Here is an 11,431-nt window from a genome sequence, read left to right as displayed (position 1 = left end):
TGCGATTTTATAAGGATAAATTAATTATAAAAATTAATCTGATTACGGAACCATATGAAACAAAATATGAAAAATAAATTTTAATCACATTTTGTATTAAGTGCTTGACGATTTTATTAATAAATTATGAATAACAATTTGTACAAACTGTATGTTCACAATTAATTTCACAAGATTTCATAACACACACAATATACCCCCCACAACTCAAATCTTTCATATAAACCTAACCTGTACTTCTCATTTTTTTTTTAATTATGATGTCCATTCAGCGCACCACAAAATCACAAATGAGGGGATATTAATTTCATTTTAAAACTTGGGCAAATAATAACATGTTTGTCTTTGAGGATCACTCTAGGCGTCCAAATCAAGGGCAACTAGAAAAAACTTTTCAGTTGAAGTGGAACTTGAACTGGAAGGGACTGTTGTGGAAATGTTGGAACGGGTTGAAGCCCTGCTGGCGTTGGCCTTCCGGGTCTAAAGGATCCTCCCCATTATCAAACTTTTGCCGTTTCTCTGCATTTAAAAAAAGCCATTTGAATACATTATTACAAAAATTAAGAATTTTAATTACCAGGATCAGTGAGAACTTCTTTGGCGGCAGCAATGTCGATGAATTTTTTCTCGGCCAACTTTTTCTCATTCTCGTCATTCTGAAAATTGTCTGGGTGCCACTGCTGAGCAGCTTTCCTAGATTGATAAAAAAATTTGAAGTTAAAATGGCATTTCGTTTTATTCTATAGCTTGCCTGTATGCCTTGATGATGTCTTTTTTTGTGGCGTGCCTTGATACGCCTAATATTTTATAATAATCTCTTCTCTCCGACTGCTTTTGCAATTTCTTGGCCCTTTCTATGCCCTCTCGGGCCCTCTGCATTCCTTCCTCTATCTCTAAAGCTGCGTGATAGTCGTGAATGGCTGAAATGTTGCATTGCACCACAAATAAGCAAATTTGTGTAAATAATAATAAAAGGCTTACCATCATCAAACATGTCAGAGTCAAGATAAGTTTCGGCTCGGTCGCACAACACAGACTGGAGTCTTTGGATTTTGAGCGCCTCACTGCAGCTTTCCAAACTTTCCGTCACATGTCCAAGACGACGTTCGCATCGGCACAGGGTCTCGTAGGCCAAGAACCTGACCAAAGCAACTCTGGGCTCGAACTTCAGTACTTTTCTTCCTTCGGACGCACATGTCTCGAAATCCTCGCCATTCTCTGCACTGGTCATGTCTCCCATTGCTTTTGCAACTTTCTTGACCAGTTTGTAGTGTGCAAAACATTCTTTGTGCTCTGAGTCAAGACGTAGGCACTCGCGAATCTCCCTGTTGAGGCAAGAAAAGATTATAAAAAAAACAATGCAAAAATTAGTTAAATTTTCAAAATATTTTTGGTAGAAATATTTTTGAACTCAGACCTGAGTGACTCTTCAGCCTCGCCAATATCGTAGTACATCATGGACAATCTCAAATACCCAGCAGTATTGTCGTTGCTCATTCTGGTGACACTCCTTATATCTGCAATGGCACCTCTTGCGTCACCAAGGGCCAGTCGACTCTCGGCCCGCATTTCCCTTAATGATGCGTCCCAAGGGATTGACTAAAATAATAGATTCCGCATTGAATTTACCAAGGTACAAGCACAAAAATTTTTACCTCGATGGCTGAGGTCAAAAGAGAATAGGCACTGGGGTGGTCCCCTTGAACCTGCAGAAGTCTAGCACTCTCGATAGTTTGTTTCAGTGGCTCGATTTTCTCAATGCCATGCATTGCTTCTTCATTTGAAGGTGCGATTGACAGCTGTGACAGTACAAAATAAATTTAGCAAAATTATTTGCAATAGGAAGCTTCTACGTACCACATCATAAAAGACCTGCTGGGCTGTGTCAAGGTCACCCTGCTTTAATATGACTTGTGCCATTTGCAGTCTCGCCTTGAAAATTTAATTTTGAGGGAATTAAATTAAATAATGTTATGCAATGTGATTATTTTTTCTTACAGCGGTAAAGTCGGGCTTTAGTTGGAGAACTCTTTCGAGATCTGCAAGGGCGGATTTGGCCTTCGCAAGGGCCAGATACACGGTGGCACGTTTGAAAAACGTCAAATAATTGTTTGGATCACCCTCTGAAGAAAGAAAAAATGATTAAAACAATGTTATTCCTTGATCTGTCAACATGTCGTTATTTTGAAAATATTAATTCGTACCGACGGCAGCATGATAATGTGTGAGAGCATCTTGGAGCTGGTTCCTAGCCAACATGAGTCGGCCCATTTCTAAGTGCTTTTCGACGTCGTTACTTTGATCACAGTGGTATTCTGAAAGCGCAAAAATTTCGATGAAAATCAATGTTTTGTTCTAGAATTCGGAGCGAGTGACATGCGAGAAAGAGGAAAATGTTTCTCACCGTCTAAGACTAAAAAGAAACCAAACAACGCGGCCAGCCACATCTTTAACTGCTTTCTGTGGTCCATTTTGATCTTCACGCTATGTCCAAAAGTGCCGATCTGACGAAAACTTCTCGCAAAATCATCTCAAAGCCATAATGTTCAGCAAACTTTATCAATGCAACGTCGAGTGCGCGGCGACAGCTGATTGCGTGCGGCTCATTCTGTACGCGGACTTCTCTGATTGGATGGACGATTAGCTGCTTTTCGCTGATTGGTTGTCTCAGTTATTTGGCGCGCAGATGTCAGCTGAAGCACAAGGGATCGTGTTTTGCCATCAAAGTCTTAAAAAATCGTCTGAATTTGAGGTAATTTTCTTTTGATTTGATCTCAATACAAAAAGAATAGGTTGTTAATGTTATAGAGTGTTTTTTACATAATTAAAAAAACTGTCATAGCTTTGAATTCCATTAACAAATGAGACCAAATTCATAACCAAATTAACATCAGTCATTGAAATCACTTTTAAAAGGTCTCAGCCAAAAGTTAAAAGGTTATCAATGAATGCATCGTCAAGTTATCTCGTCTCTCCATTTTTCATGAAAATGAAATCGTGCTAAATTTTTAAGACTGGATTTTAAATTTCAGATGTGCCATCATGTCTGACGAGGTGAACGCTGATTTCAATTCGGACGATGAAACGAAACTGTTTGGAAGCCGGCAAATTGCCGAGATTCCTTGCGGTGTTTTTGAATGCGTCACTCTTGCATCTTTTGGAATAGAACAGGTAGAAATTGCACCCTATAATGTCATTTATTATAATAATTACATACATTACGTTCCTTGTATAAACAGAGCGACTTCTTGCCAAAAGTATGCAGTGTGTCTGGTCCGAGTGCAACGTTTGTCAGCATCAACTCAAAAATATCGATCCTGACCTTCACTGATGAATTGTCCATCGAGAACCTTGTACTAGACGAGCTTGTCGACTGCCTTGGCTGTACCGAGGATGGATTGTACATGATAGCTGCTTTTGTCAATGGATTCATTATTATTTATGACCTGAAAAACAAAGAGGCCGTCTTTTCAGAGTACAATTATCATAAGATATTGGAAATAGTTGAATTTATTAAAACAAATTTTTAACTTGCAGTAAGGTGGATGTTGGTGTTAAGAATTCAGGCACCTTTTCTGCAATCTGCTGCTCTAGCTCTAATGAAAGCGGCAATACAATTTTCATTGCCTCAAGTGATGGCAGTATTGTTGTGTAAGTTTCTAAACTCTGCAATGCGGACAGATTTAAAACTTGATTTTTATCTCTTTTTTTTAGAATTGCAATTGCTGAAAATGGCAAGGTTGGCGCACAAGTTGTTCACCCTAAAGGTCTGGACCAAGTTTCCTGTGCTGCTCTTGTTTCACTCCCTCTGGGCAGCCCAAACATTGCGCTTGGTGGCAATCAAATCAACCTCTATTCGACAAGCGATTTTGAACTTGTGGCAGATTTTCCTTTCATCGAGGAAAATTTTTCTGCAAAGAGCCTCTGCTTCTGTCCAAAGATTGAGTACGGATTTATTGTTTTCTTAAACTCTTATTTTATCTTGCATAATTTTATACAGTTCCTTACTGGCGCTGTTTCAAAATGGCTGTGTTGGAGTTCTTTGTCCGAGAACTTTGTTGTGTTTCAACGTTGTGGAAGCTTCAGGATTTGTGAATGAGATCACACTTATGTCTTGCACCGATACCGACTCTGAAAAAATTGTGGTCTACACAAGTCTTGCAAATTCGAGATCAATATGCCTCATGGAAACAGAGAGTAGGAGCTGCTGAAATTGGACCATACAATTGACATTTCTTGTTGCAGGCTTTGCGGAAGTCTATTCGTTTAAGGTCGGGGAAAATGCTAAACTTGTAAACCACTTTGGCAATTCTGATGATGTGATGTTCTTGGAAATTGATGCTAGAGAGAGTGTGAAAAATCAGCTCTTACTGCGGACAATTGCTAAGAGCCAGCCGGAATTTCGGTTTGAAAATTCTTACTCATAGGCATAAGGATTTTTGAAATTTTTGTCATTTTAAAGGCTTATGAGGTTACTCAGGCAGCAGAAGTACGAGGAAGCAATTTCGTTTGCCACTAAGTACCAACTGGACGTACAACTGGTGCACAAAGCTGAAGTTGCACATTACGCAAATTCTGTGGCAACTGAGGATACCTTCACAAAGCTGAAGACTGCTCTTGAAAAGGTCGACGACTCTCAGTTTGCTGCTGAAAGCTGTTTGAAAGCCACAATGTTCACTTTGGCTGAGACCATGGAGCTGCTGCATTATGCCCAAATGAGAGTTGCGAGCACCGAAGACTGCTTTGATCTGCAGGAAAAACTTTTCCGCGCCCACCGGCGCCTGCAGACCTTCTGCCTTTTGTCGGACGACGCAAGCGGCTGGCTCGAGTTCTATACTGGAAATCTTCTGATTAACTTGGCTGGGTTTTTAGCTGCTGTAAATATGCTCTATAAATTTAATTAATTGTAATCACATTTGTATTTTAAAATTTCAGGGCAACAGCTCATTTGCTGGAATTTTGTGGCGCCAGCACGAAATTGAGATTTTGCAGCTTACAAAAGCAGAAAACATTCCAACTATGCTGAAAATAATACCAATGAATATAGAAATTAATTTACTCACATGTTGGCTAGAGTCGTACGTTCCCAGCGTGCTTAGATACATTCCTGAAACTTTAGCAGACATAGCCGAAATTCTGCATCAACGTGTCAGGTACTTAAATTATATAATTTCTTGATTGTTTTGTATGGATAAACCAGATAAACTCTAAAGAAAAAATATAATTGGATGATGCATTCTTCACTGCCATAAATAGTCTTTGTTAAACATATGTTTTGAATATTTTTCTTATAATTTAATAATTTTTTTCAGTGCCGTAGCTAACTTGGAGTCTGCAAATTGGCCTGCCGAAGCTTTGGAATTCTGCACAAAAGCTGTCAAAGTAGTTGAGCCCAATAGCTTGGACGAACTATCAGGCTGGTTGAAAGAGTGGCAGAACTTGAGCTCTATTCCCGATTCACCAATTCAAAAACTCAATTCTATGCACAAAGCTCTCTCTGATTTGCTGCTGATAAAAGGAAATATTGGCGTCCGACTCAATTTGGATGAGTATGAGCAGGTATGATTTTTTACACTTTTTAAGAAGATTTTATTTAACATCGATATTTAATTAAGCTGGGAAGCATTGAAGGAATCCACAACCTATTAAGAAAAGTCAGCACTTTTAAGCTACATGTCATATTCAACAACTTCAATGTGTTGATTCCGGGAAGCAGCAACATTGACTGTGAGGAAGTAATTTCTACATTTATTGAGGTAGATTATTTTAATATCCATACACTGTGCATAAAAAAATGAACCTATCTTTGCAGTTCCACGTCCATTCTTGCAGAAAATCCTTAAACTCGCAGATTTGGGAGGAAAAGGTCATTCTGCTAATTGATTTTCTGAACAGCCCAGAGGTATCTTTTGAAATTAACTGCCGTGTTTTTACAATTCATTGGTAATTGCGTAGAAAATCATCAGTTGCGTAAGCAGAATTCTTCATGATATGCCCGTCCCTTGGAGCAAGAACGTCTTGGCATTCGCTGACAGGGCAGAGCAGTTTTCCGAAGAATGTGCCCATGTGATCAGGAAGCAAAGGAAACTTGCTAAAATCAAGGAGACTCTAATAAAATACGAGCTGCTTCCCCTATTGAACAACGGCGATGCTCATCTTGATGTAAGATTTTCTTTCAGAAAAATTCTCTTATTTTTTTTTTCTTATTTTCTCTTAAATTTTTGGTGTCACAGATCAACTACGCATTATTGGCAATTTTTCACCACAAGTTGCCAAGTATGCTAGAGGATGCAATGTTTATTGCCTCTGATGACCCGAGGACCATCCTTGAGGTTCACACTATGTATATAGTGCACCTGTTAAATGGATTGTAAGAAAACTTTGCGTAAAATTTTGAATTTCTTACTTAGCTCATATCAACTTTTTTAGTCAAATGGGACGTGCTGTTGAGTATTTACAAGGCCTAAAAATCGACAGCCGAGAAAAATTGTGTGACAGGCTACTAGTGAAAGCGGAATGTCTTGTCTGCTTTGTAAGTGTTAACTAGATAATTTTATGGCATTTTTGATACAGAAATGCTTACACTTTTAGGAAATGTTTGAAGAAGCAGTTGAGGTTGTCGCTTTTCTTTTGGTGGTTTCGACGGAGCTCGTCAATATATGGAGGATCAACAAACTGTCAAAATCTGAGGTTGAGTGGCGCACTGCAGAACTAAACAAGAGGGTTGAGGCTGTTCAGAATAGACTGAAAGCTCAGGTATATTTTATTGCGAATTAAAACTAGCTAGAAAATAAAATACTTCTTTTAGGAAAAGTTTGGTGTTTCCGTTTTGCCCGATTCAAGATCAAATCAAGAAGATTTACTGAAACAAATAAGTGCGTCACAAATCACAGAAATATCTTGGGCTATTATTGATTTTGTTTTTCAGTCAAAGAAGAGCAAGATACCTCAGCATCTTGGAAAAAAACTGCTGGACTAGGGAAATTGAGTAGCGTCTCAGAGCGGAAAGTAAATTTGATATTTGCAATGGAGAAGTGGCTTCCTGAAAATGCAGATTTCCTAGGATCAATCTTTGAGTAATATTTAAACATAATATAAGTTAGATTTTGTGTAATTAAAATACAATTTTAGTCATAGTTTCAATCAACCAGTTTGTGACGAAGAAGTTGATTTGATTTTGGAACTTGCTAAACAAGGTGCGAGCAATGACGTAAACCTGAATAAACTGTTACACATAATAGCCTGTTCTGCTATCGCTACGTGCCCAGCTGGTAATTAGTAACTTTGACTTAAATCTTAATTTTTGTAAATAAATTTGCTGAACAGGCCGAATTACTGATTTGTTGGAGCTATCATGCAATTCTTCTGATATGTCAAATTTGTTGGCGCACACTGATCTAAGCATGGACATTTTTGGAGAGAATGACATCTTGGCAACAAAAGATCCTTTCACCTCGTGGACGTTCTCACCGATCTTCACTGATACACCAGTTAATGTAGCGTCAAGTTCGAAAACACTGAACATCATCCACAATATGGATAAAAAGGCAAGTTTTATTTCTTTTCACCTCAGCATATTCTTAATTAGTTTTGCAGCTCTCTGCTAGCAATCCAGATACAGTGGAAAGGTTTTTCTCAAACATAGACTTGCTTCAAATTGACCGCTGTGATTTGCTAGCATTTTGCATCATTTGCAAGTACATCACCACCAGCTCAAAGGATCCCAGTGTGGTAGAGAGGAGAAATATTGATTGATTATAATTGTTTAATAAAAATTTGTGTAGGCGAAAGAGTTGTCAAACGCCAAGAAGAAGAGTGTTCAATCTTTATTGAACAAAGTTCTGTTGGAGCGCAAAGCTGATCTGCAGCTGGCTTTGGGTTTGCTGTTCTCTTTTGATATTCATGATGCCCTTAACTGGCTGGAAAGTGCAATTTCAAGGTAAAAATATTTATTTGTACATTTGAGCGTTATTTTTATCTTCATTCTTTATGCAGAGTTCGTAAGGACTGCAACCATTTGTTCCGCATGGCCCAGCTAGGCATTGACTTCTCTGTGGTTTTGAAAAAGACTGATCAAGTTTCGAGGCTGGCTCGTCTACTCAAGATTTCAAGTTGGGGCAAAAGGGTGAAGAAATTGGGTCTTTCCACTCAAGGTATGCATTTATTTTTACCTTTTTGATCTCAACTTTACTATTTTTTTAGATATCATGAGCCAGCACACCACTGATTATGGGTTGATCCTGCAGCAGATGATGATTTCGAGTCCTGAAGAACCTCTTGAAACAATGTTTCAGTTTTGCACAGACTTTCAGCTAGACGTAAATTATGAAATCATCATTTTGGTTGAAACCCTGATTCTTAAATGGCAGCCAACACTGGAATACATAAGCTCAGAGCCAGGCCTTGAAAGTAATAGATTTTTTTTTAGCTATTTAAATAAAACTATATTTAATTGTATCTACAGAACTTGTCAGTTTGAGAGATGAGAATTTTGAAAAAAGACTTGCTCAGCTGGTCAGGAACTTGAATATAAATTATTTTCAATCTCTTGACAATCGACTGGATTCGATTTGGGACAAGGTTAGTTTTGTTTACCAAAAATCATTATTTTAATTTAAATTTTATTATTTTCAGCTAAACGTTTACCACTATGAGATGTTTGAGTGCTTGTTGAATTTGAGGAAATTTATGAACCCGGCATTTAAGAGTGTCCAGTCAGACGTACTGACTTTCCTTGAGCCATACACAAGGAGCACGTAAGATTTGTAATGGCTCATGAAATATTTTATAATTATACCTCCTTCAAAGTGCGCCCCAAGCTGCTGAGATTGACAGGTGGATGCGAATCCACCCTGACGGTCGTGTGCTTCCTGAGCTTGCTAAAGTCCGTCTTCCGTTTCCGTCATTCCTGAAGGATGTTCACGACATCATAAGTAACTATGATCTTAATATTTAAATGTACATATATCAATTGTAAATCAAAATCAAGGAACTGAGGTGAATCTCAAGAATTATACTATCTGGATCAAGGCTCCGACTATGCTTGGTTTGGATCCTGATGAAATCTGCATTGCAGCCATCAAGAATTCAGTATGAACAGATTCAGAAATATTAAAACATCAGATTTATGATTTCCCAATGTTCATTAGATTGGCACTGAGGTACACCTAAGTGAAATGACCGAGTGGAATTCGCATTCGAGGGAAAAGCTTGTGGAGGAAGTCAGCGAATGTGTTTCTTACATTAAGGAGCTCTCCTCAGCGGCAGCCATCCTTGAGTACACTGCTAAGCGGATTCCATTGGGTCAAGACAGGATCACTTTGCTGGACTTGTGCCATCAACGGCTCCTAGCAGTGGAGGAAGAGAAAGAACCTGAAACCATGAGTAAAGTAGAGCATAAGGTAGGGCGATTGAAATACGTATAATAAAATTACAATTTAATGTCGTGTTAATTTAGATTTCGGACATGCTATTGCTGTATTGTGTGGTTCACGCACTCCATGAGGATAATCTTGCTCGACAAGAGTACCTGCAACTGGCCACAAAGCCCGATGAGCTCATCGATGCTCTTTATAGAGATCCGTCCATCATAGAAAGAGTGTGTGGAGGAGTCGGAAACTACCCTGGTAAATTATTTGTTGGAAGTAATAATACAATTCACTAATTTAAAAAAAAATACTCTAGACATTCATTCTGCTGTTGGAAAAATTGCTCACATTGCTTCACTTGACGTTGAGAAACTCCGATTTAATATTTTGGGCAGCCTCCTTTTCTCAGAGTCCATGGGCTCGGACGCACTGGACGAGTCCTTTGTCGATGTAACCAGAGCTTGGCAACAGTACGGGCAAGACTCTGCGTCAAGCACCTTGGAGACCAACATTAATCTGCTAAAGTAGGTTTCTACAATAAAAAGTATAATTTGAATATTTTGCAAGTTTTGTTAGGGCACGGTACATGCTTGAGGCGGGTGAAAAACAGGCGCACATGGACTACATCATCAGCATTATCAACAACGAGAACATATCGTGCAGCAACTGTGTGCACCTCAGGGCCTGGCGCCTTTTGAATTGGCTGGCACCATCACAGGCTGTGGTCGACGCTACTGGAATTCCCGAGGCTGACATTAAGTATGGAAAATGAATTATACTTTCCGATTTTTTTACATAAACTAAAATATTATTAGTGAGCATCTGACCAACTTATACTTTCTGAGTGAATTGGAAGTGTTGCAAGGCCGGGTCGATTTATCAATGCAGCAGTTCAAGGAGACAGAGAAGAAATCGTTTGTTGAGGGAATTTGGAGGAGCCACTCGTCCAACCCAAGGGCACTGATGCTGATGGCACGTGTTGCTGTTTATTACAAAATTCTGGGTAGAACCCTCTGGCAGAACATTCTCACCAAGATGATTCACTTGAAGATGGTAAAATTAAAATTTCTAAATTATTTTATTCAGTGGATTAAATTTTTCGATGTTAGGAAAATGAATTGTTGGAGCTCCTGCCCAAGCTAACCAGTTTTCCGAACTTATTTTCGCTACATCCTTTCAACCGAGCATGGAACAACACAATCTCAGCTCCATTTTCAAAAGGTTGCTTAAATTTTATTCAAAATTGGTGAATTATCTTGAAGTATGTAATTTTAATTTTTTGTATTAATTTCAGCGGACTCTCCTATGACAGCTATTCAGTATGATTCATGCAAATGCAGTCTTCTGCTTCTGCAGCGCTGCCCTGTTGGATCGGATATAGACATCGAGGGCATTTTTATACTCAGTCTCTCTAAAGGGAAACCTGAATTAGCTGCCGTTTTGCTTGCCCATGCTCGCCCTCACATGGTCAAACAAATGTCTATGGTAAGTACTAAAAAAAAAAACAATCAATCCTCTTGAAAAATAAATGTTTCTTTAGGAAATTCTTGCAAAAATTGGGTATGATGATCTGAAGCAGCGTCTTCTGCAGCTGAACTCTGAATCTCAAGGCTTTCCAGTTTATAAGGTAAATAATTATAATTTTGTTTTTAAAATTTTTAAAATATTTCCTATCTTTTCTTGTAGGCACTGCAAGCCATCAAGCAGTTAACTGAGAATGGAAATGCTTGAAATGTTTAAATTAATGACTGCATTTTTCTACTATTTTCTTTGTGGCCACTCTGGTCTTAAAAAGCACCATACTCATATAGATATCTCTTTAATTTTTCATTGCTGGAAATATTATTTGTAATGTGGAACCTTGTGCATAACATTAAAAAAACAATTTAATTTTTATTTAAATTACGAATCTTTCTTAACTCTGCTCCTGAAAATCGGCATATTGGGCTAGTTTAAAATTTTCCCTATAATTGATGATTTATTTTCAAGAATTTAAAAAAAAGTAAATTTATGACACCATTAAACTAATACTTAAGGTTAAAAAAAATCCCGCACCTATTTTT

At 38.3% G+C, this 11,431-nt stretch overlaps 2 protein-coding genes across 2 annotated transcripts; one reads left to right on the top strand and one right to left on the bottom strand.

The window, feature by feature from the left end:
- Nucleotides 1–39: 39 nt before the first annotated feature.
- On the bottom strand, nt 40–2,594 carry LOC132198793 (dnaJ homolog subfamily C member 3). The gene is made up of 10 exons (XM_059623023.1): nt 2,405–2,594; nt 2,205–2,315; nt 1,999–2,123; nt 1,858–1,932; nt 1,656–1,799; nt 1,418–1,599; nt 982–1,325; nt 752–920; nt 578–693; nt 40–519 (listed from the first exon to the last, which is right to left on the bottom strand). The coding sequence occupies exons 1-10, from the start codon at nt 2,469–2,471 to the stop codon at nt 395–397; spliced, it is 1,458 nt and encodes a 485-aa protein (XP_059479006.1). The 5' UTR covers nt 2,472–2,594; the 3' UTR covers nt 40–394.
- Nucleotides 2,376–11,267, top strand: LOC132198792 (kinetochore-associated protein 1). The gene is made up of 37 exons (XM_059623022.1): nt 2,376–2,752; nt 3,033–3,171; nt 3,240–3,475; nt 3,538–3,651; nt 3,715–3,945; nt 4,001–4,197; nt 4,246–4,405; nt 4,463–4,877; nt 4,936–5,153; nt 5,313–5,559; nt 5,616–5,756; nt 5,813–5,902; nt 5,956–6,162; nt 6,234–6,370; nt 6,430–6,532; nt 6,592–6,756; nt 6,809–6,875; nt 6,929–7,076; nt 7,132–7,271; nt 7,327–7,547; nt 7,597–7,731; nt 7,785–7,939; nt 7,996–8,153; nt 8,203–8,409; nt 8,465–8,580; nt 8,635–8,756; nt 8,809–8,933; nt 8,990–9,090; nt 9,150–9,401; nt 9,458–9,626; nt 9,685–9,892; nt 9,945–10,127; nt 10,184–10,421; nt 10,478–10,589; nt 10,663–10,853; nt 10,909–10,995; nt 11,055–11,267. The coding sequence occupies exons 2-37, from the start codon at nt 3,043–3,045 to the stop codon at nt 11,097–11,099; spliced, it is 5,970 nt and encodes a 1,989-aa protein (XP_059479005.1). The 5' UTR covers nt 2,376–2,752; nt 3,033–3,042; the 3' UTR covers nt 11,100–11,267.
- Nucleotides 11,268–11,431: the final 164 nt, after the last annotated feature.

The sequence above is a fragment of the Neocloeon triangulifer genome, unplaced genomic scaffold, assembly GCF_031216515.1.
Source record: "Neocloeon triangulifer isolate White Clay Creek 2 clone unplaced genomic scaffold, ASM3121651v1 ptg000013l, whole genome shotgun sequence".
Taxonomy (NCBI): domain Eukaryota; kingdom Metazoa; phylum Arthropoda; class Insecta; order Ephemeroptera; family Baetidae; genus Neocloeon; species Neocloeon triangulifer.
This window is presented reverse-complemented; position numbering and strand designations above follow the sequence as displayed.

Coding starts and splice junctions, on each gene's coding strand:
- LOC132198793 (XM_059623023.1), bottom strand. CDS start 2,471: ATGGACCACAGAAAGCAGTTAAAGATGTGGCTGGCCGCGTTGTTTGGT. Junction 1,800..1,857: donor AGCAGGTCTTTTATGATGTG/GTACGTAGAAGC, acceptor GTACTGTCACAG/CTGTCAATCGCACCTTCAAA. Junction 520..577: donor AGAAGTTCTCACTGATCCTG/GTAATTAAAATT, acceptor TTTTAAATGCAG/AGAAACGGCAAAAGTTTGAT.
- LOC132198792 (XM_059623022.1), top strand. CDS start 3,043: ATGTCTGACGAGGTGAACGCTGATTTCAATTCGGACGATGAAACGAAA. Junction 3,172..3,239: donor CATCTTTTGGAATAGAACAG/GTAGAAATTGCA, acceptor TTGTATAAACAG/AGCGACTTCTTGCCAAAAGT. Junction 4,406..4,462: donor AAGAGCCAGCCGGAATTTCG/GTTTGAAAATTC, acceptor GTCATTTTAAAG/GCTTATGAGGTTACTCAGGC.